This window comes from Lissotriton vulgaris, chromosome 2_1 (genome assembly GCF_964263255.1).
Source record: "Lissotriton vulgaris chromosome 2_1, aLisVul1.2, whole genome shotgun sequence".
NCBI classification, from domain to species: domain Eukaryota; kingdom Metazoa; phylum Chordata; class Amphibia; order Caudata; family Salamandridae; genus Lissotriton; species Lissotriton vulgaris.
The window spans coordinates 396,025,844-396,053,393 of record NC_141687.1 but is presented as its reverse complement, the minus strand read 5'-3'; the positions used below and the strand labels follow the sequence as shown (position 1 = coordinate 396,053,393).

The window sequence follows — 27,550 nt, the reverse complement described above, 5'->3', positions numbered from 1 at the left end:
AGATGAGATGGCGCTGATTTGCTTGGTCATCGTGAGAGAGGAGTCCAGGATGAATCCCAGGTTGCGTGCATGGTCAGTAGGTGTCGGTGCGGTGCCCAGTTCTGTGGGCCACCAGAAGTTGTCCCAGGCAGATGGGAATGGTCTGAGGATGAGGACCTCCGTCTTGTCCAAGTTCACTTTCAGACGGCTGAGTTTCATCCATTCGGCGACGTTTTTCATTCCTTCCTGGAGGTTGAGTTTGGCGGTGGCTGGGTCTTTGGTGAGTGAGAATATCAGCTGGGTGTCGTCGGCGTATGAGATGATGTTGATGTTGTGTTTGCGTGCGATGGTGGCGAGGGGGCTCATTTAGATATTGAAGAGGGTTGGGCTGAGCGATGACCCTTTGGGTACGCCGCAGATGATCTCGGTGGCCGCGAAGGGAGGGAGGCGGACTCGCTGGGTTCTGTCGGAGAGGAACGAGTTGATCCAGTCCAAGGCTTTGCCTTGGATCCCGGCGTTGTGAGGAGGGTTATTAGGGTGGGATGGCAGACTGTATTAAATATGGCTGAGAGGTCTAGGAGGATGAGAGCAGTGATTTCCCCGTTGTCGAGAAGGGTCCTTGTGTCATCGGTGGCTGCGATGAGGGCAGTCTCGGTGCTGTGGTTGGCTCGGAATCCGGTCTGGGATGGGTTGAGGGATCCATTGGCCTCGAGGAATGTGGTCAGCTGTTTATTGATGATCTTCTCGATCACTTTCGCCGGGAAGGGAAAAAGAGAGATGGGGCGGAAGTTTTGGAAGTTTTTAGGGTCCGCTGTGGGTTTCTTCAGTAGGGCGTTGATCTCTGCGTGCTTCCAGCTCTCTGGGGAGGTGGCGGACGCGAGGGAGTTGTTTATGATGTTCCGTAGGTGGGGAGCGATGATGGTGTCTGAAGATGTGGTGAGGGCATGGGTCGGAAGGAGAGCCGGAGGGGATGTTGTTCATAGCGTGGGTGGTGTCTTCGGTACTGATGGGGGTCCAAGCGCTGAGGGTGGTTGTAGGGGGCGTTGGTTCAGTGGCTGGGGGCGGAGTCTGGGCTCTGATGCTGTTGTGGATAGCGGCGATTTTGCGGTGGAGGAACGTGGCGAGGGAGTTGCAGAGGTCTTGCGACTGTGTGATGGCGTTGCTGTTGGCGTTGGGATTGGAGAGCTCTTTTACGATGTTGAAGAGTTCCTTGCTGTTGTGTGTGTTGTTGTCCAGGCGTTCTTTGAACAATGTCTTTTTGGTGGTGTGGATTAGCTGGTGGTGTTTGCGGGTGGCGTTCTTGAAGGGTGTCATGTTTTCTGCCGACTGTTTGCGGCGCCAGGTTTTCTCGAGGGATCTGCAGGATTTTTTAGATTCTTTGAGGTTGTCGGTGAACCATGTTGTTTTTTTCGTTGCCGGGCTTGCCTGGAGGGTTCTTCAGTGGTGCAAGGGCGTCGGCGCAGTTGACTATCCACTGTGTAAGTTTGCGGGCTGCGTCGGTGGTGTCAGTGGTGGTGATAGGTGGGTTCTGGCTCAGTGATGTGGTTAGCTGGTCTGCGGTGATTTTGCTCCAGCATCTGCGGGGGATCTGTTGCAGGCGGTGGTGGGATGTGGTCTTCTTAAAGGTGAAGTGGATGCAGCTGTGGTCGGTCCAGTGTAGTCCGGTGGAGTGGCTGAAGGCAACGTGGCTGCTGGCAGAGAAGATGGGGTGGAGTGTGTGGCCGGCGTAGTGGGTGGGGGTGTTCCCCAATTGCTTGAGTCCGAGGTTGGCGAGTAGGGAGATTGTGTTGTTGTCATTGTTGTTCTCCAGGTGGAAGTTCAGGTCCCAGAGTTCGACGGCCTGCTTGTGGACAGAGGTGGTGTTGAGCAGGATGCACTTGAGTTTGTTGTTCTTGTTGCCTGGTCTGAGTAGTGGGATGTAGGTTCGGACGCAGGTGAATTTGCAGGTTTGGCAGGAGAAGGGTCCGTGGGTGCGCTTCGGAGTGGCTTGGTAGCAGGCGGCTGGTAAGCCAGTGTTGAGTGCTTGGAGGGTGGTGGTGTCATATCTCAGTCGAGTTTCTTGGTTTCGGCGGGGGGCCAGGGGTTCTGGCACTGGGCGCCGACTGGCGCAGACGGGCTTGCCTTTGGCGTGCCCGCTGCGCGCGCCCGCTGCGCAGCCTCTATAAGAAGGGTTAAGGGAGGGAGGAGCAGCTGGGATGCGGGAGCGGGGTGGCAAATGGGGCACCAGGGGGGCGGGGCCGCAGGGTGGCAGCGGCGGGAAGCGCGAGGGAGGAGAGCGGGTGGGGGGCAGGGGGTAGGGCAAAGGCACTAGGGGCAACGGAGAAAAAAGAGAGAGGAGAGCAATAAAGATAACATGGAGAGGCAGAAAAATGGCAAAGAAAGGAGAACAGGAAAAAGAAAGAAGAAAACAGTCTGAGGCAACAAGAGGACTTGCAGCACTCACAGGTGACACAGCGGCTGAGAGGGCGACCTACCTGGTGACCGGGTCAAAGGTCGCTCCGTTCACCACCGCGCGGCCTCCATAAGAAGGGTTAAGGGAGGGAGGAGCAGCTGGGAGGCGGGAGCGGGGTGGCGAATGGGGCACCAGAGGGGCGGGCCGCAGGGTGGCAGAGGCGGGAAGCGCGAGGAAGGGGAGTGGGTGGGGGCAGGTGGGAGGGCACAGGCACTAGGGGCGACAGAGAAAAAGAGAGAGAAGAGCAATAAAGATAACAAGGAGAGGCAGAAAAATGGCAAAGAAAGGAGAACAGGAAAAAGAAAGAAGAAAACAGTCTGAGGCAACAAGAGGACTTGCAGCATTCACAGGTGACACAGCGGGCAGCGGGGCAGCGGCGGCACAGGGGGACCGTGTGGTGGCTGAGGGGGCGACCTACCTGGTGACAGGGTCCTGGCCTAGTCCACTTCTGAAAAGGGGGGCCAGACATATGTCTCCCAGGTCTACCTAACCCGTAGCTGCCCATGCACTACACCCACCTATATTGCCTGCTATATCAAGGCACTACTACCCTATCTGGCACTTGCTTTCCTTGATAATCCGTCCTGCCAGTTGCACAGCTTGAACCACTTCCTTCAGGTGGACCAAGTGATTCTCCCAAGTGGAACTGAACACAGCAATATCATAAAGATATGCTGCACTAAAGTTTTCCAAAGCTGAAAGTACTCTGTTCACTAGCCTCTGGAAGGTGGCAGGTGCATTTTTCTCCTGAGCTCCTTGGCTTTTTCTCCTTTGCTCCTTATGTTAGGGCTATCTGCCAATAACCTGAAGTCAGGTCAAAGGTTCTCAGATATTTGGCAGACCCCAATTTATCAATGAGCTTATCAGCTCTTGGGATGGGGTGGGCATCAGTCTGAGTGACTGCTTTTAGGCCTCTAGTCCACACAAAACCTTAGTTCAGGTTTCCCTTTTTTTGGATTTGGTTTGGGTACTAGCACCACTGGCCTAGTCCAAGGACTACTAGAGGGTTAAATCACCTTCAGCTCTAGTATCTTAACAAACTCAGCATTGATACTAGTATTGACCTTGTCTAATAGACTATACATTTTACTTTTGACTGGCAAGCTATCCCTTGTGCCTACATCATGGTGCACTAAGTTGTCAGACCTGTGGTCAGGGAAAGTAGACCAGAAAACTGACAGAGCAAGTTGTAACAGTCTGTCTGCTATTGAACTGTGAGAGTGGAGGAGAGAACTACTTTTTCCAATGAACCATCTTTGACATTGGGTGATAGAAGGTCAGGGATAGGCTAACTTTCCTCTACTTTCCCTCTATCTGTCACCATGAACATTGTGAACATCTGCTTTGTCATGGTGAACTTTTATTCTGTTTACATGGATAACCCTGGGATGGTTCCTGGTGGTCCTTAGGTCCACCAGGTAGGTGACTTCCCCCTTGTTTTCCAAAATAGTATTGGACCCAGTCCATTTGTCCCGAAGATCTCTGGGTGCCAAAGGCTCTAAAACCCACACCAGCTGTCCTGGTTGGTTCTCGACCATTGAGGGCTTCTGGTCATACCAGTGCTTCATGAGCTCCTGGCTGGCCTCCATATTTCTGTTTGCTTTCTTCATGTACTCGTTCAAGGTAGACGTGAGGGGACAATGCATTTCTGAGTCGGGGGGAGTTCACAAGACACTAATGATGGAAGTAGCTAGCCTGGTGACAGCAATGAGATCCTTAGAGTGTGATAGACCCTGGAAGCCAGAGTTACAGGGGACATTGCTGATTGATATGAAAGCGGTTGCGGAAGCCAATGAGCGACTCCGATGCTTCGATTACAAGGAGTATATAATCATAGCACCCGCAGAGCAAGACAAATCAGCAATCCTGTTGGCCAGTCTGACAAAGAAGGGCTCACAGATATTAGAAATTAATACGGCCTAGGGCAATAAACTTTAAAAGTAGGACCAGATAAATCAAGCCTTTTGTGAATATTATACAGTGCTATATTCTAGGAATCATCACAAAAGAGGGGACAGTTACAGTATATAGTATTTCTTGGAAGGATTATGTCTTTACTGCCTTCTACCGGAGGATGGGGATGAGGAACTGGGAGCGGACATATCAATGGAAAAAAATCATGGCTGAGGTGAGCCTGGGTTAACTTCCGGGTTAACTTCCAGGCACAGATGGCCTTCCAGTAGAATTCTAGGTGACCATATTGAAACACTGACTACTCGGCTGGCCTCCCTCTATGTGAGGCTAAAGAAACTTATTCCCTCCCATGTTCGATGTGGGAAGCGCTCGTAAATCCCCTACTCAAACTGGGGAGGCCACTCATAGATTTAGTAGCTTAGAGACACTATCGCTGTTAAACGTAGATTATAAAATCCAAAATAGTATTCTGGCCAAAAGACACCAGGCCCATATAGAACCCCTGACAGACTGTGACCAGAATGGATTTATGCCAAAACACGGCATTAAACATTTGGTGACAGTTCGCTGTTCTTTTCGATGAGCCAGATACTCCAGAGGAGGCTATGTTCATGGCAGTGAATATCGGAAAGGCCTTTGACAGTCTCGAATGGGATTATCTTTATGCTGTTATAACATGCATGAGCTTGAGACTGGGACTACTTCGCTGGGAGGGGTTCTATATTTTGCTTCTATCGCTAGAGTTCAAATGGGATGGGTGATGTCCGGGCAGTGATCGGTTGAAAGCAGCACCAGGCAGGGCTGCCCTAATCGCCTTTATTATTCACTATAGCAATGGAACCACTGCTTGGGTCACCACTTCACAGGCATATATGTCCGTGGTGTTATACACTATAGTTCATTGTATTCAGACGATATGTGGTTGCTTCTGGGAGATGGGCGAGAAGACCCTAAGAAGGCGGTATGGCTTCTCACCAACCCATCAGGGCTGCACATAGACTGGCAGAAGACCTTTTAGCTGCCCATTCAGGGCCCCTCCAACGATATACCGAACATACACGGTATGCGTTAGGAAATAGCTAGGAGTTAGAATCTACAGAATTCACCCTGACCTTTTTGAGGGGAATGTATGGGTTGCGATTGAGGACCTTAGGGCCACCTTGGCCTCCTGGAAAATACCCCCCATCTTGGTTGCCGTCCAGGTAGGCATAGCCAAGATGGTAGCACCTCCCTCTCTCTACTATTTTGCGACTTCCCAGACGTAAATATAAAGGACTAGATGCTATTCTGGTTGATTTAAATGGGGCAGTGGACAACGGCGAAAAGCTTTGACTAAAATTATCCTTCCGACCGGGCTTACCAGCTGGTGGCTCAATGGCAATGGTTTCCTGCATTGGCTCTGGTAGGGACCTGGGGAAGATAATAGATCTTGTGAGTGCTGCCTATCGACGCACTCTCAGCCATAGCAACAAGGGGCTTCATTTAATGCATCCCTCTTCATATTCCACACCAACCTTGGAATGACACATTAAGGTGGAAGAAAATTGAGAGACTGACAACCTTGTAAAACAAGCATTGGCAAAGCCAATTGGATGCGGCAATGCCAGTGTTATTGGCGTTGTCAATATCTTTAAGCCCTTTTGTATAGCAGCACGGATGCTGTTCAACATTGCTGAAAGTCCTTGGAAAAGCGCTGTGACTAGGCCAGCGTTGGCCTTGTCCCAGCACATTTTTGTCTGGCAGCAGGGGCAGGACAAGCAAGACAGCATGGAGCGGGTCAAGCAACATAACTCAAGCCAATATCGGTCAGTCTGTGAACATATTTCCAAAATATAGAGAACTTTAGCGGCACTTAGAGCTAAAGCACAGCTAAGTACCTGTGCCCACATTTAATAATGGGAAACTGAAAGGTAAGGAGTTATCGAATGACTATATACTGTATCACTATTTCACATGGCCCAAGTTTCAGTTTAAGCATATAAACTCATGGAAAGACCAGTGAGTCCGCCTTCAAAAACTTGGTAGGCAACAGTTAACAGTAATCCATCAAGCATTCAAGCATTCAAGCATGTGAGAAAATCAAATCTCAAATGGATGTGTAACACGTTCATCTACAGGACCGGCTTTCAAGCTTATGTGAACGCATGAAAATGAGGCTGGCTAGTCCGCTTTCAAAGTCTTGGTTATATGGCAGTACCTGTCATCCACAAGAGCGTTTAAGTGTTTGTAACCTTGTAAGTAAAACTGGTGAAAGATGCCTTACAAAGCCAGAATAAGCAAGACAAGTAATACAAAACAATGTCCATGGGCTACAAGTCTTCTCAGTTTTAAATCGGAGAAAGAAAAGTAAACAGGCGCCCTCGGAAAACAGCACCTGACATTTGACTTTGGTATTTGAAGGCACAGCAAATATGAAGACATAAAAACAAGATTTATTTATTTATTTATCAATTTATAGAGCGCATGGTTACACCGTCCCCGCGCTCATACCCGTAAATTAGTGGACAGTAGGGGTTGAGAGTCAGGCAGATTAAACAGTCCGCCCCCAGGCCTGTAACAGGAGGTTTTGGGAGAATATAATGACAAACTGGTTTGAAAAAGCCATGCCTTCAACTTTCTGCGGAAGGTCGTTTCACCGGGCTCTGTTCTTATTTCAACTGGCATTGTATTCCAGTGTTTAGCTGCCAGGAATCTAAAGCATCGACCACCCATCCTAGCCTTTCTGATTCTTGGAATCCTTGCTAGCGCTTTACCTTCGGATCTCAGGTTTCTGCTGGGTGTGTAAGCTGCTATCATTGTTTGAAGGTATTGTGGCCCTTTCTTTGCCGAATACCGTAGTAGTAGCACATTGTCTTTAACAGTATTCTCTTTTCGACTGGTAGCCAGTGCAATCTGGTTAGGGTTTTTGATGGGGATGTTCTTTTTGGGAGATGCAGCACTAGGCGGGCTGCTGCGTTTTGTATCGATTTGTAGCTTCATTATTCTTTTTTTAGATGTGCCTAGATATAGGACATTTCTGTAGTCCATCTGAGAGGTGACCACTGCATGTACTATAGTTTACCTGGCGTTGACAGGTAATAGGTCGAGGACCTTCCTCAAGACCTTTAGTGTCCCAAAGCATTTACCTGTGACTTTCCGGATTTGGCTCTCAAATGTCAGGTTGGAGACGAGCCAGACTCCCAAGATTTTTGACTTCTCTTTAAGGAATTGGAAGTTGGCCAAGTGTCTCACACCACCATGCTGATGACCAGACAGATGGAACTTTTTCCACTATCATCACCTCCGTTTTGCTGCCATTAAGTTTCAGGCAATGATTAGACATCCATGCTGTTACCTCCTCCATGCATTGGGAAAATTGGTGAGCTGTGAGTCCCGGGTTTTGGGACAATGTGATAATAAGCTGAGTGTCGTCAGTATAGGACACAATGGACAACTTGTGACCTTCCACCATAGTGGCAAGTAGCCTCATGTATAAGTTAAACAATGTGGGGCTTAGGATTGAGCCCTGGGGAACACCCTGTAACAGGAGAAAGCTCTTGGACGTATGAGCTTCTTGTGTGACCTGGAAACCTTATGATGACAGGAAGGGTATCATCCAGCGCAGGGCCATGCCCCTTACACCACACGTCTCTAATCTTTGGAGGAGGAGGCCATGGGAGACGGTGTCAAAAGCTGCACAGAGGTCCAGCAGGATCAGAGCAGCTGTGTGACCTTCGTCTGCGTGCTGTCTTAGCCAAGAGAAGGGCTGTCTCCGTAGAATGTGCAGCTCGGAAATCTGATTGTGAGGGGTGCATTAGGTTGTTTCTGTCAATGTAATTGGTCAACTGTATATTCACTACTTTTTCTGCTATTTTTGCAACAAATGGTAGTAGTGAGATAGGGCGTAGGTTCTCTAGCACTGAATGGTCAGTTTGCGTTTTTTTCCTTAAAGGGCAAACCATAGCTTGTTTCCATTCATAGGGAACTTCTCCCGATTGGAAGGAGCAGGTAATTAGCTCAGATATGAATGGCATAATGCAGCTCTCTCACTGCATTAGCAATTCTGGGTGAGTTGGGTCCTTCGGGGATCCAGATTTGATTCTAGCAAGCTTCCTCACCTCATCTGGTTCTAGCATTTTAAACTCCTCGAGGGTTTCTCCCTTAAATACTGTGACCAGAGTGCATTTTTTGCTTCTTCCCTGTTGTGCTTCCATAGGGAAGGTGTCGTAGAGCTTTCGCTGCGAAAAATGCTCCAATTGCATTGCAGGACTCCTCCGTGGGAATAGGAGGTTCGGTTAATTTTTCAGCTGATTGTAGGGATTTTAGAATGACAAACATTTTTTAGAAGAGTTTTTAGCCCTTTCTATCTTCCCGGTATAGAAAGAACCGTGAACTTCTTTTATTAATGTGTGGTATGATTTGAGTTCTATTTTATGCTTCTCCTTGGTTTTGGTGCAGTAGTTGCTATGGCATACGCATTCTAGCTGTTTGCACTTTTGTTTAGCTTTCCTTAATGTCTCATTAAACCAAGGTGCTGACGCCTTTGCCCTCTTGGTATTAGTTGTGGTCCATTGCTACTTCATTTAAAGCTTCTGTTATCCATGCTCCCACTTGTTCATTTGCTACATTTATATCCATATCCATATCAGGTTCATCTTTTTTGCAGCGCCTGTGTGAACGTATAGGTGTTAAAATTGACCCATTTTCTACGGGTAACTGTCTATTTAGGTTTTTCGGCCGAGGGACTCTGAGTCAGGATGAGGAAAGGGATAATATGGTGGTCAGATCATGGGACTGGCAAGGGTATGCCAACTTCGAGATCTGTTATATTAGTAAAGATTGGGTCTACGATGTGGTCAGCGTGATGTGTTTTGCGCACTAACCTTTTGCGCTAAATTAAACATCATGAGGTCTTTGCACACAGTTTGTAACTCAGGGTCCTCAGTTTCATCAAAATGTATATTAAGATCACCTAAGACAAGGAGTTTGTTGTGGCATTTTGCTGTGTGTATCACTCTTTCCCCCAGGCTCACTGTGAACTGCGTTGTTGGGCCAGGTTACATTATGTTTACAGGCCTTCGAAAGTGGCGGCCCCAGTCTTCTAGTTTCTTCCGCCGTATATTTAATCAGTTGGTTGTGGTTCCAAACGGCAGGGGTTCTGGGCCCTTTTCGGCATGGACGGGCACAGACGGGCTTGCTTTTGGCGCCCGCCGCGCGCGTCCGCTGCAGCATGTATAATTTATAGGGCTCGGGAGCAACTAGAGCGCGAAAAAGGCCTGTTTACAGAAACTGAGCTCGAAGCGAGTGAAAGCACGAGTGCTGCACATCGATATAAGAAAGAAAATGGAAGACCCTTAAAGGTATCATGTCAAACAAAAATGCACGTGGGGCGAGTGCCAACCTGTTTCTGATGTCAAAAGGTGGCTGTCAGTATGAATTATTAATCAGTTTCCATGCAGTGTGCAACCGAGTAAAATACTATCAGTCATTTTGAGACATGGGCTTCACATGCAAAGTATGCCGGTATCGCTAAAACGGTAAAGAATTGAGGGAGAAGTGAGCGGCTGATTCGAGCCGATGTTGGTCAGCCAGTGATTTAATTTCTAATACTAGAGGACTTAAGAGGCACGTGTAACTAAAAACAAAACATTTGAGGGAAATGAGCAGCTAGATCACGCCAATACTAGTAATTACGTGAATATTTCCAAAATATAGCAAACTTTAGCTGCACGTGAAGCTAAAGTGCAGCTAAGTGCGGGTGCCCACATTATGTTAAGGGAAACTAAAATGGAAGGGGTTTGTAATATGAATATACTGTGTCCATATTTCACAGGACCCAGGTTTCAGTTTCAGCATATATAAACTCATGGAAACAAGACTGGCGAGTTCGCCTTCAAAAACTTGTATGTACGGTTGTATGCAACAGTTACCGTAATCCATCAAAGCATTTAAGCATATAAGAAAATTAAATCTCAAATGTGTGTCTAACATGTTCATCTACAGACCCCGGTTTCATTTTCAAGTGTATGTAAAAGCATGAAAATGAGGTCGGATTCTGCTTTCAAATTTTTGTTATAGAGCAGTGCCGGTCATCCACAAGACCGTTTAAGCATATGTAACCGCGTAAATAAAAAGGTGAAAGACTGCTGGACCACCTTACAATGCCAGAATAAGCCAGACAAATAATGCAAAACAATGTCCTTGGGCTGTAACTCCTCTCACTTTGAAGTCAGAGAAAGAAAAGTAAACAGGCACCCTCAGAAAACAGCACCTGACATTTAACTCCTGTATTTGTATGCACAGCAAATGTGATGAGATAAGAACAAGATTTACAGGCCTGTTTATTGAAATGGAGCTTGCGTGAGTTTGAGCTATTGGCATTATAAATCACAATGAATTTTATTTATGTGTTTTGAAAACCTGCAAGCGGTGCGTAAACGCGCACTTTGTACTTATAGTCGTGGCTTATGAGAAGCAAGGCTGGCAGTAACTGCTCCTCATTCACTGCCAGCCTTGCTTTTCGTAAGCAACAACTATAAGTACATAGTGCGTGTTTACGAACCCCTTGCAGGTTTTCAAAACACATAAATAAAAGACATTGTCATTTACAATGCAAATAGATCAACCTCTCGCAAATGTGAGACCTATTGCATTCCAAATGCTTGTTATTATATGTTATCAATTGCATGACTTCTTTGTAAGAGGTAAAATGTGATTGTTTTTGTGTATGGTTTTTGTATGTTTGTTTTTACCTGTAAGGGACAGTGGTGCAGTTAACAATGTGTTTATTTTAAATTAAAATACCCCTTTTGAAAGTTGTTTGTTTGGATGCTGGGTGCTGTCTCAAAGGATTTAGGCGAGTGGCACAACATTGTTTCACATTGTAACTCATTCTCAGGGGAAGACCATCCAGCACAAGGTCATCTTTAGTGCATTTCACCCTGAATTAACAGTGCCCTTTTCAAACTAAGTAGGGTGAAAGATGAAGCTGGTCGAATAAGTATGTCGGCCTAAGCTGAATGTTTCACACAGTGGAAACAGTTGCATTGACACAACAGGATGTACTGCCTTACTTTGTATACCATTGCATTGTATGGTTTCGCACAACCCTCAACTTTCTTTTGATATGCAAATCTCCCTACTTTAAAGCCCATACACGACGTAACCGACCTCTATTGTATTAATTGTTCAGGACGTAGGAGGAAGGGGAACGTGCAGAGTCAAGTAAAAGATATTAGTTTGATTAGATGGTTTCCCAAAAATGCTACTTACAGCATGAAAAACAAAACTGTTCAGCCATACAGCAAACAACACAAAATCCCTGATATTAACTTTTCCATGCCAAACGACTTAGGAACAGCAAGATAAGCCCTGATGATGGGCCTATGCTGCAGAGCCAATAAACAGTAATAAGGTGGATTTAGCACTGGCGGGCATGCAAACAGTATCCCGTAGTGAACAGACCCCACATCAAACAATGATTGCATGCAGACTCATTCTTTTATCAAGAAGCGGCTGCCATTGCTGAAGGGCAGGGGCCTGTCCCCCGATTGGTGCGTGCGGCCCATTGTGGACGTGAAAGCATGCATGGCCTCCGTTGCTAAAGCTGGCATCTCCGAGTGCTGTTTACAGTAATTAAGCATAGAGTTCTCCCAATCGTCTTATGAAAGCCATAAAGTGAGGACACATGAAAGAGGGGCTGCCTTTATTGGAAGTAACAACAGGAGACAGGGAGGTACTAAGAAGGGACTACTTAGCCTATTGACAAATTAAAAGCCCTCATTTACAAAGGACAGGAAAAGGTGGGCGGAACATGGGCGGGGCTTAATGTCCATATCCTGAATACATCATGTCTCGAAGAGATCGCACAAGTGCTGCCTAGGCAAGACCTCAAAGGTGACGGACCAGTGGGCACTCCCACCAAATATGCAATCCAGTACCTCTGATTCTTGAACCCCTCGAGTAATTGGAATTAACATTCAGAAACATTTGATGCAAGCAGGAAGGAGTATATTGCCAGCCATATCAAATTTTGTAATGACTCCACCCTACCTTAAACAGACTTTGTAGATGAATTAATTTCCCTACTCATTCATTACCACTGCTTTAGTGATATCTATGCACTTAAAACCTATTCCCACTCCTTATTATGCGGCCAGTCTGTTGCATCTCGCAGGCAAGCAAAACCTGGTATAAATTAGATCTAGTTCTCCTAGAGCCCACCAACTTGAGAAACAGAGATTCCAGTGTAGTCTTTTTACGAGTTGTACCTTGCTGGATTGCAAGATTTGTGACTCAATGCCGAAACAGTATGTTTTGAAGTCTTTCCTTCTCGGTGAACCTGAAATCGGTCTTACATTGTAGGAATATCTTAGGCTTGTAGGCCCCAAAAATATCTAGGAGAATCCTGTAGACCCCCTTCATTCATGAAATGCATTGCCCTCTGCAGCAGGGGTAAAGTCTTTATTATAATGAATAGGAGTGTATGTTGAGGGTAGGTCACCAGACACAAGGTTTCTTTAAAGGTTTGTCAGACCCTGAGGATTGAGGCAAGTGGGGTACTGAGGTATGCATTAAGTGGCCTAAACGTAGAACTATGTTCATTTTAATGATGTTGATCCTGCCCATCCATGATATAATCAGGTGGCTTTAGGATGTTAAGTATAGGCAATTAAAGGACAACAATAACAGAAAATTAGAGTTGAACTACTCATTTGAAATCCTGGTAACCCGCAAGCTCAGGTGGCTGATATATTTCGTAGCCCGGAGGAAGCGTAAATCCCTATGCAGAGGGGCTACCTCTTCTCCCGGCATAGTTAGCTTCAGGACTTTATATTTATCATTATTGATGTTATACCCAGAGACTGACTCAACGACCTGCACAATGCCCAATACTGTAGATTGAGACAGTTGCCAGAGCCCCAAGGTCAGAAGCATGTCAACCGCATAAAGGGGGAATTGATATTGTCTGGCGCTGAATTTTATTTCTTCCACCTCTTCGGATTGCCGTACACTACAGGCCATGGGCTCTAGAAAAAAGACAAATAAAAGCAGGGATAGAGGTCACCCCTATCTAGTGCCTTTTGTAGCCTCAAGTCCTGTGATAGCCAGCCATTGAGAGTGACCTTAGCTTTGGGCTTGCACAGTTGAAAATGATCATATTTAGAAAGCGCATGCCAATACCCATTCGCCGCAGGACGAGGCGATAAAGAGATCAACCCAGCGGGTCGAAGGCTTTTTTCTGTCACATCAGAATCAATGGGATTTTCCCAAGCGTATCCTTTTCCGACCTGGTTTATGGTTGCCCTTATATGGTCATGTGTCTTTCACTGTTTGACTGACATCTGTTGGTCCTCTGCAATGCTGCACAATACCCTCCACACCACAACAAGGTGCTGCTGTTTTGGTCTATTTAAGGGACAACTGATCTAATAGTGACACTTTGCAAATGCAGAGACGGAAATTTTCTCTCCTTTGCAAATTCCTGGATTTTCATCTGGTTGCAAGGGTTTGCAGAGGAAGCCTGCACCTTGATTATTGATGTTTTAACATTTCTGATAATCCTTGTTAGGAAACCAAATGCACTGTGCCTGATGTCTTTATCTTTTACAACTCAAATAATTGTCCATGCAGCTGGTAATATAAAGCGACCTGGTCAGTAATATATCTTCTCATTGGTTCCTATGTTGCTCAGTTTTTTAACATAATTTTGAAGTTATTTCTGGAAAATATCTGGAAAATAAGGTGTTTTGAACATAAAATGTGTTTTTTGTTTTAATAGCTGGAAATGTAAGTCAAACTTAAAGCATATTTTTTCACACTCTTTTCATGTGAATCATTGGGTACTATTAGGCCATGATGTCAATGACTTGACTATATCTCATGCAAAATGTTATCCTTCCTTTATCAAGACACTTAGTGACGACACAGAGGTAGCCCTGCGCAGTCCGTCCGCAATGGTCCCCTTGGGTCTGAACAGCCTGGTAGTCTCATGTGCATCTGCTGTTGGTGTAAGGGTTGCAGCGACGTATGAAGCTGGAGCCATATCTCTGAAGAAAGTGATGAGTTATTACGCTCCATGTGAAATGGGCTCTCAGACAGGCAGTGCTCCAGGTCCTGAAAGCCTGAAAGACAGCCGAGAAGAGCAAGTGAAGCTTGAATCCATGCAAGGAAAGAAAAGCTCGAGCCTAGTGGATATCCGAGAGGAGGAGTCTGGTGGAGGCAATCGTAGGCTTTCGCTGCCAGGCCTGTTATCTCAGGGTAAGACAAATATTCATATTGCATTCCTCATTGTAGATGAGCTTTCGTTTATCATAATTGAGAGATAATTGTTCACAGCAAATTTGGATTAGTGGTGGCACATTCTGAATCGCACTCTGCACACTTTTAACGTACATGCAAATGTGGTAGAAATAGAGTGTGGTGCGCTGTTTTGGTTTTGTAGTCTTTATTAATTTGAAAGCAATTTATGCTGGTTATGATAACCTGTTCTAAGTGACTTTGACATATGCTAAATGTATGTGCGTGTTCAGAACGAAACTGTGAACCCTAGTAGATAACTTGTTTGCAATGTTGGTGTAATATCAGGTGGCAGAATTCTGAGTAATGTAAGTTCTATTCTAGGTCGAAGGGCTACCCCTTCGAACTAGGATAGAACTTTGATTACTCAGTGTTTGCCACCTGATATAACGTTGAGTTAAAACAGCTGACCTTTGTATGCCAAGCCTTTTTCATTTTTTCATCATGGTATACTTCTCTTTTTAAAAAGAAAAAAAATCTTTAGCTAGAGACATTAACATATTACATAATAATATTGTTTTTGTGTCGGCACCTGACGAACAGTACATATACAATTAATGGAAAGATCTCTGTTGTTAAAATATTGGATATATTGAGTTCCCGTTACCAAATGCAATACCAATTAACGTTCTTTTATAATTGGGAAAATTAACTAGACTCGTTTGCCATTGTGGCCAGGTTCATGCGCTGTTTATAATAAATGTTGTTCTATGCTTTCAGAAGCCATAGGTTCATGAATGCTGTTTTAAGTCCATACTTGATCCACAAATGGTTCTGGTAATATTTACAATGGAATTGGTACCAATACTTCAGATGAAAACTTCTAATAGCTGATTCATTATCTTGTGAATGACCCCAGGTGCCAGACTGGATCTGGAGATTTTTTAAGAATTGCTCCTGAGCGCCAGCAAGTGGGGTCTGATGGCTCTGCATCGACCCCATCTCACACCGGAAGTGATGCCAGAGCCGCATATAAGCACCACCCCCGTGTGCTGACAACAGTTCCTTTCGTTCTGCACCTTCATTCATGAATCAAGAGCTAGCCTTCTTTCCTAGTCAGTTGAAAAGTTCTTTTGTTTTCCTTCAAAATTCCTCCAATGTGCGAGGAAAATATCACTTCCTAAAAACACGGGCTTTAAACCTTGTAGGGTGTATCGCAAACAAATGTCTCTGACAAATCTACCCATCCCTGAGCCCTCAAGTCACTCTTACCTCCCTTTACCTCTACCCACCCTTGATCCTTTAAGTCACCCTTACCTCCCTTTACCTATGCCCAACCCCTGAACCCTCAACTCCCCATCATCTCCCTTTATCTCTACCCACACTCAGCCCTAAAGTCCCCATTTCCTCCTGTTACTTCCTCTCACCCTCAACCCTTAAGTCACCCTCATCTCCTTTTACCTCTTCCCCAACCCTGAACCTTCAAGTCACCTCCACATTGCTTTACCTCAACCCTCCCTCATGTCATCCTCATCTCGCTTTGGCTCTAATCACCTCTCAAGTCACCCTCACCTCCCTTTAACTCTATCCACTCCTCAAGTCACCTTCACCTCCCTTTACCTCAACCCACCACTGAACACAAATGTTTTGGGGGCTTTGTTGGTTATGTTATGCTTTTCAGTATATTTGGTGGGCACCTTTGCCTCTTTGACAGTTTGCCCACTCATTCCTCGCTCTCCCCCCCACACCACAGACCATATTCTTAAGGTCTCACCTGAAACAGCAGATGCCCTGTTGTGTGCAAGAGAGTTTGTTTACTTAGGGATTTAGAGGCCTCCCATTGCGTACTATTAGTTGGCAACATCGTCACTCATTTCCTTGCTCCTCTTTGGTCAGCACTTGACTGTAGGAAGTTGCCTTTTTATGTAGTGTACCAAAATGAGATGCACTATGTAGAAAGTCCTGAGGACTCTTATGGCTTACAGGCCTTAAATTAATAATTCCAAATGCTAACTTCTGTGGGCGTGCAGTTTAGACTTATCAGAGAGTAGTATTAATTATTTGTTGTACACACTTAGTTAATAAATGAGACTCACTGTCTAGAAGAAAGTCCAGAACAATTCAGAAAAATAACAGGTATTTTTATATAATTTTTAACATTACGAACTTCCTGTTGAAAAGTTATTAATAGTGGTAAAAAATGAATCTAGCACTGGCAACAAAGCCACTAACATAGTATTGAGTTCAGAATAGTGTGAGAAAGTGCCATTTTTCTTGCATTGGTATGCCCCCACTTTTTGCTGAACTGCTTATGTGCTTTGACTGAGTGTGCCCTGGGCTCCTGCCAACCAGGTACACAGGGCCTGTGTTCCTCCCCTTAAGCTGTGTTGAAACAAAACCCAATTGGCATCTCTGGTCACCCTAGCAGCCCCTAGTAAATGGTACCCTAGGTACTCAGGGCATGGTGACCAGGGAAGACCCTTAAGGGCTGCAGCACTTATTGTGCCACCCTTAGCGGCCCAGTACCCTGACACCCACACGCTGCCTTTGCAGGCTGAGTGTCTTAAGTATAGGACTAAACAGAGTTGACATGGCACACACCCCTCTGTGCCATGCCCACAAACACCACTGCCCTGGCATACATCAGTCACCCCTCTAGCTGGATGCCCTATGCCAGTGGTGTGGGCACAGGTGCATGAGCCCTGTGCCCCTACAGTACCCAGGGCCATTCCTGGGCACTGTAAGTGCAGTGCTGCCATTTAGGAGTATATGGTACTGGGAGGTAGTCATTACGAACTCCACAGCACCATGATGACTTCACTGAAGACTGAGAAGGTTGGTATCAAACTGCTCAGTACATTAAACCCGCACTGATACCAGTGTGAGGTTTAATGTAAATTGCACCAGAGGGCATCTTAGAGATGCCCCCTGAAACCTAACCTACAATCCACGTCTGGACTGAGTGGCTGCCCAGGCTGCCACACAGCAGACTTGTTGCTGGACCCCTGGGTGGAGAGCCCCTCACTCTCCTGGGCCTGCAACAATGCACATCCTGGGCGAGGTGCTAGATCTCCTCCCCCAGGATGGGCAATGGGACGCTTCAAAGGCATGCCGCCTCTGTGAGCTTCTCCAGACCATTTGATCTACCCAGCAACTGGCCCCCACCAGTTCTGACCCCCACTCTGGCGGGAAGACTAGTGTGAAACCCTACGTCAGGAAGGGGGGTGAGCCAGCCTGTGCCAACCCCACCCCTCAGGTGTGGGAGGCGAGGTGAAGCACGACCCCGGGCTCTGGCCATCTTGAAGATAGGGAGCCCTGACCAATCACGGTAGGTTCCTGCCCCCCTCCCACCGGAGAGGAGCAGGCTAGGGGGTGTACCCACCCCAGGACATGGACCTATTGGTCCCTGCCCTTGCCCTACCTGTAACACCCCTAAATTCTGTATTTAGGGGCTCCCGGAACCTTCCTTCCTCAGATCCCGATAAGAAAAGAAGAAACAAGATCAAGGAGTAAAAGACCCACCGTTCAGCTGCTCACAACAGAACTACACCCACTGACTTGGCCACAGCCCTACCGGCCTGTCGATCCTGGAACCTGTTCCTGCTTAATCCCAGTGACTCCTGCGGACAGCAACCTTGGGACACCCGGAGGACCTGCCTGCCTTGACCCTCTTAAAGACTAGGACTCCCATAAGCAGAGGCTCTGCTTCAACAACCAACCCCTTGTGCCAGCCAGGAAGCTCAAGACCTGCCCACTCTGCAACCCCGAGCCCGGCCTTTGCCCCAGTGATCCAAGACCACAAGGACGTCCCCCGGCGACTGGGACCCGAAGTCCAGTGCCCAAAGACCCTCCTCGACGAACCAGACGAAGCCTGCAGCCTCAGAACCAGGTACCCCTCCAACCAGCCGATGGTAAGATTTCCCAACACCCAAAGACACCCTGCACCCGGTGCTGGTTTTTATTTATGTTTGCAACGACATAAACACCATCATGATGAGCAGTTATTCTCCAAAAGGTAGATTTAAACCTTAGTTACAGATCGGAGACAAACAGTGAATTAAGTGCCTTGTTATGTTGTTTGGTTCGAGGTGATGCCCCAGCAAATGAATAAACTTGTGCAGATCGCGCCGCACTCCCTCTCCGTGGTGCTGAGCCACCCGGACGAGCTCCGCGGCCACATGCTGGTGGTGGGCGAGCAGCTGCAGGAGCACCGCCTGGACTACGAGGTCTTCGCCAACTTCAAGGCGGAAAACAAGCAGCACTTCTGGAACCGGTGCGTGACCGAGGCCATCGCCGAGACCTTCTTCTTGGGCTGGATCGACGAGCACGTCCTGCTCATCCAGGGCAAGGAGGAGCACCTGGGGGCGCTGCGGGAGAGCTGGGTGCGCAGGGCACTCCGGCCCCCCCAGGGCTTCGCCATGAAGTACCTCGGTAAGGTCTGCTGGGTTTTAGGGCTGAATTGCGTCATTTTTTTGGTATCATTAATAGTAATGTTATTTTATACTCAGCACCTTTGCAGAATGCCTTCTTCTGAAATCCGTGCCGTTTGGGGAGCTGGATGTTTCAAGGTGTCACGCACGTCACGTTGTCATTCATTCTGACAGGCGTGACATGCTGAATGCGCAGAATGCTTTCTAGTATGTAGAATCGGTAGTAAAAATGGTATTTGTGTGCAAAGCATACCATGCTGTAGTTCGTTTTTTTCTCAGTCTATTATTTTCTTCTTTTCTATAATGTTGGTGTATTTGTTCCTGCTACCTGCAAAAGAAATATGAATTATAAGCGGCATTTGAGTGCCTTGAAGCGTTTTAAGCTGATATTGTGTGAGTCTCCATGACAGGCGAACCCAGAGAGTTATCTGCAGTACAGGACTGTTGTTTTGATACTTATGTCAGTTTTTCGCATTGATTTTTTATGCCTGCAGTCTGCTTTACATAGCCCTACTCATATATGCTCTCATGGCGTACTCCGTACTATATTTAATCATATACTCTTATGTCAGTGTCTGTGTGCACTGAGCTGGCGTGTGCACACCAGAATACCTGGGTACAAGGATGAGTGACAGAAATTCAGGATGCCAAGCGATAAATCCACGCACACGCCCTCTAATAAGAATCCCATGCACAGCCTGTGGTTAGCTTGAACATTTGAAAAACTCCTGGCATGGTTTCGGTCCTACTGACCAAGGCTGGACACGAGGTACAATGTCTTCATGTGGCGCTTGTCGACACATTTTGCATATTGGTGAATGTGCCCAGTTGGCGAGGAGAAAGGAATCGAGGCACAGGGAGATAGCGTGACTTCCTCAAGTCAATAACCTTCTGGTTAAATGGCAAACCCATGCCCTGCCTGAGTGATGGTACTAACAAGCTAACCACGTGATTGACCTACATTTACTCGTGTACATTTTGCACTGATTCTTCTCCTGTCTTGCACGTAAAACCTGTTTAAGAGTGAATATAACCAGGGGCCGGTGTGTGCTTACTACCCTTGTTGGAACTGGTCGGTGCCTGCTCTGCGACTGGCACCCACTCGTGCCCTGGCATCCCTTCAGGAGGGGCCGAGGGACCCAGAAGGGAGCGGCAGACACGACGACATGGCCAGGCCATGCGTCCAGCTGGGCGCTAGCGAAAGGGTGCAGGGCCCGTTGCATGCCAGTCCTCGGCTGGGAGCGGTGCCCGGGGCTGGAATGGTGAACCTTAAAAGCCTGCTGCAGGAGCCCGTCAAAGGTTAGGAGCGGCGTAGCAAGGATCACAGTACATGTGAGTATTGGGGAGCAAGTGGGCACTCTGCGTTTACTATGGCATAGCGTGGCATGGTATGCTTTGGCACAGTATGGCATAAGACGTACAGTGTACATACATTTGAGATTTATTGTATGGCACCGCATGCATAGTAAAGTGATGCGATAGTATGCTAATATATGTTTGGAGCCTAGTGTGATATCATATAACAAAATATGGCATACTACATTGTAAACAGTTGTGCTGTGGTATGCTGTACCACCGTATGGTGACCGTGTTGGGATTGTATAGTATGGCGATGACTATGGAATGATATAGTGTGGTGTTGTATGGTCTGGTGAACTATGTTATGTACCACTGTTCGGTTCCATATTGTGGTAGAATACTAAGCTATATGGCATGTCGTCATATAGTTTAGTTTGTTAAAATGATATGGTAATCAGTGATATGTTACGTTGTGTGCGTGTGCGTATGCACGCTAATAAGATCTGTGCAGCGTGTGTGTGCGGCGGCCTTACTGTAAACCCTAAAGACAGAATTGATTCCAATAAGATAGTTGGCGGGTGAGTGTCAATACTGCACAGATATGCGTGCAGGGTCTGGGTCCCGGGTAGCCAATGCATCGGATTAATCACCTTCTGTCGACATGGAGTCTGCAGGGCAGAGGCTCGAACGCCAGTCATGCCTTTGAGTTGGCTGATGCACCTGCTGCAACGATCAAAGTGGCAACCCTTGGCCTGCTTGTTCTGCAGAGGACTTACGCTCAGCGGCTAATATGAAATATTAATCACGGCCACAGTGATGGATTGCACTCATGAAACCAGCTTTTAAAGTGCGATAAAAGCGCAACTCTGTCACATAATCTACTTTTATACCTGGAGAGTCACAATGAACGCCATTTTTATTATGTGATTCGCTTGCGTTTTGGAACCTTAGACTTTGCCAGTTTTCAGCGCAATAGATGCTAATTCGAAGTCTGGGCGAGGACTGAATTACATCCTACTTGATGTATTTGAAACTTTGGCACCAACTCTGAAACAGCTTACTTATGTATTTTAGCTCGGATAAATAAGTCAACTTCTCTGCTGCTTCACGACTGTATGTATAATTTGGTTACAGAAGTATTTTAGCACTTTTATGTGACTGTATTTGTACTTGGTATTAACTAAATTAGTCATGTGACCTTTGGTTGGGCTTGTTTCTAGCTGCGAGTTTTGGTGTAATTTCTTGAATGATTATGTTGGTAAACTTGAAGAAAAACCTAATAGAATCTCCCACAATTGTCAGACTACTTTTTAAGAATGCAGTGCTATGATGTATCTATTAGTGTCACGGCCTCTTGGTTAAAGGAATACACTTTTTTGAATTTTGAAGAGACTTTAACACAGTTTAATTACATAGTACAGCAGCCCCTCCTTGTCTCTATAGTCACTAAAAACAAGCCTTGGCATAGCCAATAGGTCTCGCTTTTGGGACCTTATAAGTGTTTAGCCATGCAACAGTTGGTTGTTGCACCAAGGATATTGTGCAGCACAACTAAATACTTATAAGGTCCCAAAAGCGAGACCTATTGGCTATGCCAATGCTTGTTACTTTTCCCATTGAATAACATTGAGCGCCCGACGGCTCAAAAGCACCCTGCATCCAGCTGCCCGAGTGCCTCTGGCAGTGCAAACTTTGCTCTATCCTATTTCCCCTGAGCAAGTGACCAGGAGCCCAGCTACTACAGCTGCGTGGCCTGCTAGCCAGCATCCACCAACCGAAGGCCCCCTGCCCCTTATTGGCTAATATTGGGCCTAAGTACCTCTGCACCCGGCTGCCCCTGTGCCGCTCAGGGGAACCAACTGTACCTAGCTGACCCTGGGTGACCCCTGAGTCTATCTTCACCAGCCGAGTACTCACCTGGAAACCGGAAACTCACTTTATCTGCCATTGGATAACATTGACTTTTTTGACTCGAAAAATCATCAGTGTGAAGTTTTGAAATCGTAAAATATTCCTATAAAATCAGCCGAGTAATGAATTCCGAAGTACTCAATTGTGATCAGGAGAGAAGCCAGTGCTGTACCTTGTAGCCCAGTATTGAACCACAAAAGTAATCTGAACCTGGTTTACCATTAACCTGTATTTTCTCCATAGGAATCCATTGTCTGCTTTTCTATGAAATTTCTTCTAAGTGTCTACTTTTGAAAACTTGAAATATTCTTTAGAATTCGCACATACTACTGAAACATAATTACTCACCTGTCTTAAGTAGAGATCCCAGTGCTGGACCTAGGAGCCCAGTACTGGATTACAAAAGTAACAAGAACATACTTTACCCGTAACCTGAATTTTCTCCCATTGGATTACATTGCCAGATTTTCACTGAAAAGTTTTTGTGTGAACTTTTAAAAGACCTTTTTATTCCTTAAAAATCATTGCAATAACCAAAACGTTTTGCTAAACTGTTTCCAGCTTAGACCCCAGGACTGAATCTAGGATCCAGTCTTGGATTTACAAAAGTATTCTGCAAAGTAATCAACTCAAAGTGTGTAGAAAGACCCATTGAACTCAATGCTAAATTGTGTGTAGAACCGTGTTGCCTATTGCAACCCCTGTACCTATTGTGTTTACAAAGTCATTGCCTTTCTGCAAAGCAATAACCTGAGATTACTCATCACTGAGAAAAGTATATTTTGATACCTGTTGGTTCTAAAAATAAAACAACTATATCTTTTGATATAAAAACCATTGGCCTGGAGTTCAGTCCTTGAGTGTGTGCCCCCTTTTGCTGATTGAGTGTGTACAACAAATGCTTTACACTGTCCTCTGGTACGGACTTACTGCTCGACCAAGCTACCACTTTTGAGAGTAAGGTCAGCCCTGACTTTAACCTCTGTTATACCTCTGTGGTTAGTGGCCTCTATACACACTGCACCTTACTTTGGTCCAGTACATATAGAGCCACTTTCTCACAAATAGGTCTCAATACATTATTCCCATGCTCAACCCTTGGTGGCTTGGCTGCAATTAGATATGCTTAAGTTAAGACACAGGTATTGAAAGCAATTAAAAACACCAATTCATTAAATACTTAAGACACAATACACAATACAAACCCCACACCAATCTTTACAATGAAACCAAAATGACACAAAATCTAATGTAGGGAACCAGAAATCAGAATTTTTAAAGATTTGGCACAATTTAGCTCTTAGAAACCATATAGCGCCACCTTGGGACATTTGACCGTGCTTGACTTGGACAAAGTCAAAGTTTCAGGCCGACTGCGTTGGAGCCCAGTTCGGATGCCCCTCGCAGTAGGCCACAATCAAGGTTTTACCTTCTGACTTAGAAACTTTTCTGGAGCTTTTTCTGCCAGGGTCCCCCAATGATCTTCACCAGTCCGGGTTTGGTGATTTTTCGCCGGCTTGCTTTCCAGGGAGCTCCCAGTCACACTCTGGAACTCGGGCCTCTGGAGCTTTTCAGTGGGACGAACCAGCATGGCAGGCTGGCTCGCGCTTGAAGGTCACAGACTTGGCTCTCTCGGTTGAGTCTGCCCTCATATGGAGCTTTTTTCCAAAGTTGTTGTAAACTTCTAGAACTTCGTCCTGAAGTTCCTCTCGGGGGTTTCAAACACAATCCAAGGGTCTGGAATCTCCAAGATGGTCCTTGAAAGTTTGGGACTTCAGTTCCTGCAATCCACCTAGACAAAACCCTTTCAAATCCACTGGACGCACTCCAGGTTGGTATTTATTCCTCTAGAAGCAGAGTACATACAGAGGGCTGTAAAACCAGATAAAGCAGCAGGCGCAGTCAGTGAGAATGCAGGGCCTGATGGTGCAAATCAAGTTGCTGGCTTGGAATGCCTTCTTTTTCTCTTACTTTTATGCCACAGATCTGAAATACTCTGCACCTCTCACATATTTATTCTGTGTTCTCTGGGTCAAGTTGGAGAGCACTCTGCCCAGTGAGGTGCAGGGCAACACACCAGAGCATGGCTACTGCCTCCAAAGAGTGGCCTAATCTTCTCCCAGAAAGAACTAGTCTTCCAAAGTTCAGTATGGCTGCACTTGCAGCAGAGGTGCAAGAACTAGTTAAACCAATCTCCAGTATGGCTCATTTTCATAGGCCTCCTCCCCCACCGTTTTCAAATTCCTGCCTTAAACCTGCCATCTGGCGGGCTCAGGGAAGCTAGTGGGTAGATGGGCCCGGCATTCCATGCCTGTCCTATCCCCCTTTAAAGTTCCATGGTTTGCGCCCCCTCCCTCCTGCTCTTGCATTCCTGTGTAGCAGAGCTCTCTTCAGAAGATAGTCTCACCAAAGCAGCCTGGCTAATCCTCTTAACTCTGACCAATCAGGGAAGACTACAAGAAGGCTAAATTTTGACTTACAGACTAGGAAGTCTTATAAACCTTTTTTCTGTATACTTTAGGAATAATTCAACATTAGCGTATTGTTGGATTCATCGATATCTTTCTCCTAAGACCTTGAATAATAATTGCGTTAATTCCTACCAAGAGTTATACGTTTATGAACTATTGCAATGTTATCCAATGTTGCTAGGGTTCCACACTAGGGAAAATAAAATTTGCAATTTCTCCAACACCCGGCCTATAAAACGTCTTTTATAAGGACCTTCCTTATAGCTACATGACCCCCGCCCCAGGGACACCCAAGGGAGAGTTTAGGGGTCCTGAATATGTAAAAATAGTGGAGATTCTCACTCCACATTGCCCGATTTTGGGACGCACTGGGGGAAGGGAAAAGGAATAACTAGGAATATTCGCGGAAACGACTAGAAGAAAATGCTCACATTGAAAAAAGCACAACTGTTGTGTAATGGTGTGATATGCCCCACAAATTTCGAATAAATGTGCATGTTTTTTTCAGAGGATTATCTGTATGACGGACTGTCCGCTGGAGAACACAAAATTCTTTCAAAAATGCTCTTTTACTTCTGCATTAAAGTAACATTTCTGGGCTTACCCTTTAACCCTCTAAAGCACTTTTTTTCCTGACATTTATTGAGCGCACGGCTACCCTCAACTGGGGTGTCCCGGCACTGAGGATCGCGAACGAGAGAAACCAAGGTTTAGCAGCTGGAGAATAGAAATGTCTTCAGTTTGCTCCTGAATAGTGATTCTGAATCAGTCAGGCGGAGATTCACCGGCAGGGCATTCCAGAGTCTGAAGGCCACCACCACGAAAGCTCTGCCATTTTTTCTGGCTAGATGGATTCTAGGGGGAGCAGGAGAAGGAGGTGGTTAGATCTGAGTGCACGTGTGGAATGGACTATCTTCAACCTCCATCTGAGATATCCAGGATCACTTGGGGCTTGATCTGCTAAAGTTCCTTTTGGAATGCTGTCACTGCTTTTGCACACTAACTGCTTTGCAACCCATCTATTATTTTTTGCTACGACAGGTAGCCTTGTCTGTTAGAGCACAAAATGTTCATTCTGCAGGAGATAAAAAAATTCTGCCTCATGCTATTAATGAGGCAGAATTTCCTCTCCGAATCATTCCAGGACTACAAGGGTAGAAATGGAGGCCTGCAAACAGCAGTAGACCTCATTCATTGCTTATATATTCACAGATTGTCATCATGGGAGCCACTGTTCATGACAGGAGATTCATTGTAAGAAAGAAAACATGGCATTATACAAATAAACTTCAGCAGTAGAATGTAATAGTCCTCTGGTCTGCTGTCTACTCTCCTTAGCGCCACATGTGATTTTCTCAAAGTGGAAACATTGGTCATACAGAAACATTCCACACACACTTCTAATTGATTATTTTTCTCTGCCCAGTCAAAGTTTTCGAAATCGATGGATCTAGGCTACACCTAGCCCACACTGTTCTAAAGAGAAGTGAGACACAGTTGCTTTGTGAACAAACAGCTTTCATACTGTGTTGACATTTGCACCAGCAGGCTTGTAGGTCAGTCTGTGTAACTGAAATAGTTTGGTCTTCTTTAATGTTACACCGACCACGAGATAAAAGAAGAGTTTCTTTCTGATTACATTACAGCCCACAACCTGTGAATCTACATCAGACACACAGTACAATCATAAAATGCTGTTTACATATGGCCTTTAATTAGCAGATTATTCTATTGTAGATTCACATGCGAAATTCTGTTTTACACATAGAAAGGTCAATGAAGGTGGCATTGTTGCACATGTTTCTTGGACACTGTCACGTAAAACAATGAGGGCACATAAATGTAAGATAGACAGAAACAACCTTTCATGGTTCAAGCCCAACACAAGATGACAGGATTATATGTAAAAGCACTGTCAGCGAGTAGTAAACATTGTGGCGCTTAGGAATTAAATTCCACCTTTCTTTTGATGTGTACATACCACATATACAATAGTCCTAATCTACCATGAATTAATGCAAGATGTTGGTAGCAATGCTTTTTCAATTGTATCAATCTGTATTCACTTATCCTTATTGAACGATACCTTCCTAATTCATGTATGGAATGATACCTCTCTAATTGTGATATTTCATGGTCTAGAATACGCTTCATATTGACGTCCAGGGTGCCAAGAAGCAGCTGTAACTAGATTACTGTTTGACCAGGTTTTACACAAAATAAATATATAAAGGTAATCATGATTAAAAAAAGTTTACCCATTTCATAAGTCTGGTATTTACATGAATATACGATTTCAGACAGTAAGGTATTGGAAGAACTAATGGCTCGCTCCAGTTATTTGTACCAATCCTTGCCAAGTTGACACATCCTTTCATCCTTCCACCCTAGATAAAAACAGTAACATTTGTGTGGGTAAGAAGGCTCACAATTTTTTCCGGGATTTAACCCATAGATCAATCTTCAGCCCTAGAGCGACAAGTAGGGGTTACATCAGACCCAACAGCTCAAAAAAGAACTCTGCTCCCTGAGTATTTAAACTCTGATATTTTGGAACTTGTCAATTTGGAACCAGGCGTGAAATAATATATGCTGTACATGTGAAAATAGCCTTGAGGAAGCCCCGGCGCAAATCGCCAATAGGGGGTGAAACACGTGTCGGCTGTCCATGTTTCTCATCAAACAATAAAGATGTTGCACTGCAACCTAAAGGAGTTCTGGTCTTGTATGACAACCTTAAAGAACGGATATTAATCCAAATAAGTACTTGTTGATCTCTTTTGGAGTACACACTCTTCTTTTCTTAAACCTGTCTTCTTTTATGAAGCTCAAGAGGTCCAGAGCTTCGAGTGTGTCTCCAACCACCTAAAAAAGGA

The 27,550-nt window shown here is 45.6% G+C and overlaps 1 protein-coding gene across 1 annotated transcript in view; it reads left to right on the top strand.

Annotated features, from left to right (window-relative positions):
- Positions 1-27,550, top strand: part of ALS2 (alsin Rho guanine nucleotide exchange factor ALS2) — a 1,343,724-nt gene that overhangs the window by 138,420 nt on the left and 1,177,754 nt on the right. The window contains exon 5 of the mRNA XM_086955258.1: positions 14,236-14,584. Coding sequence (XP_086811384.1) covers positions 14,236-14,584 — 349 coding nt within the window. The remainder of the gene's footprint in view (positions 1-14,235; positions 14,585-27,550) is intronic.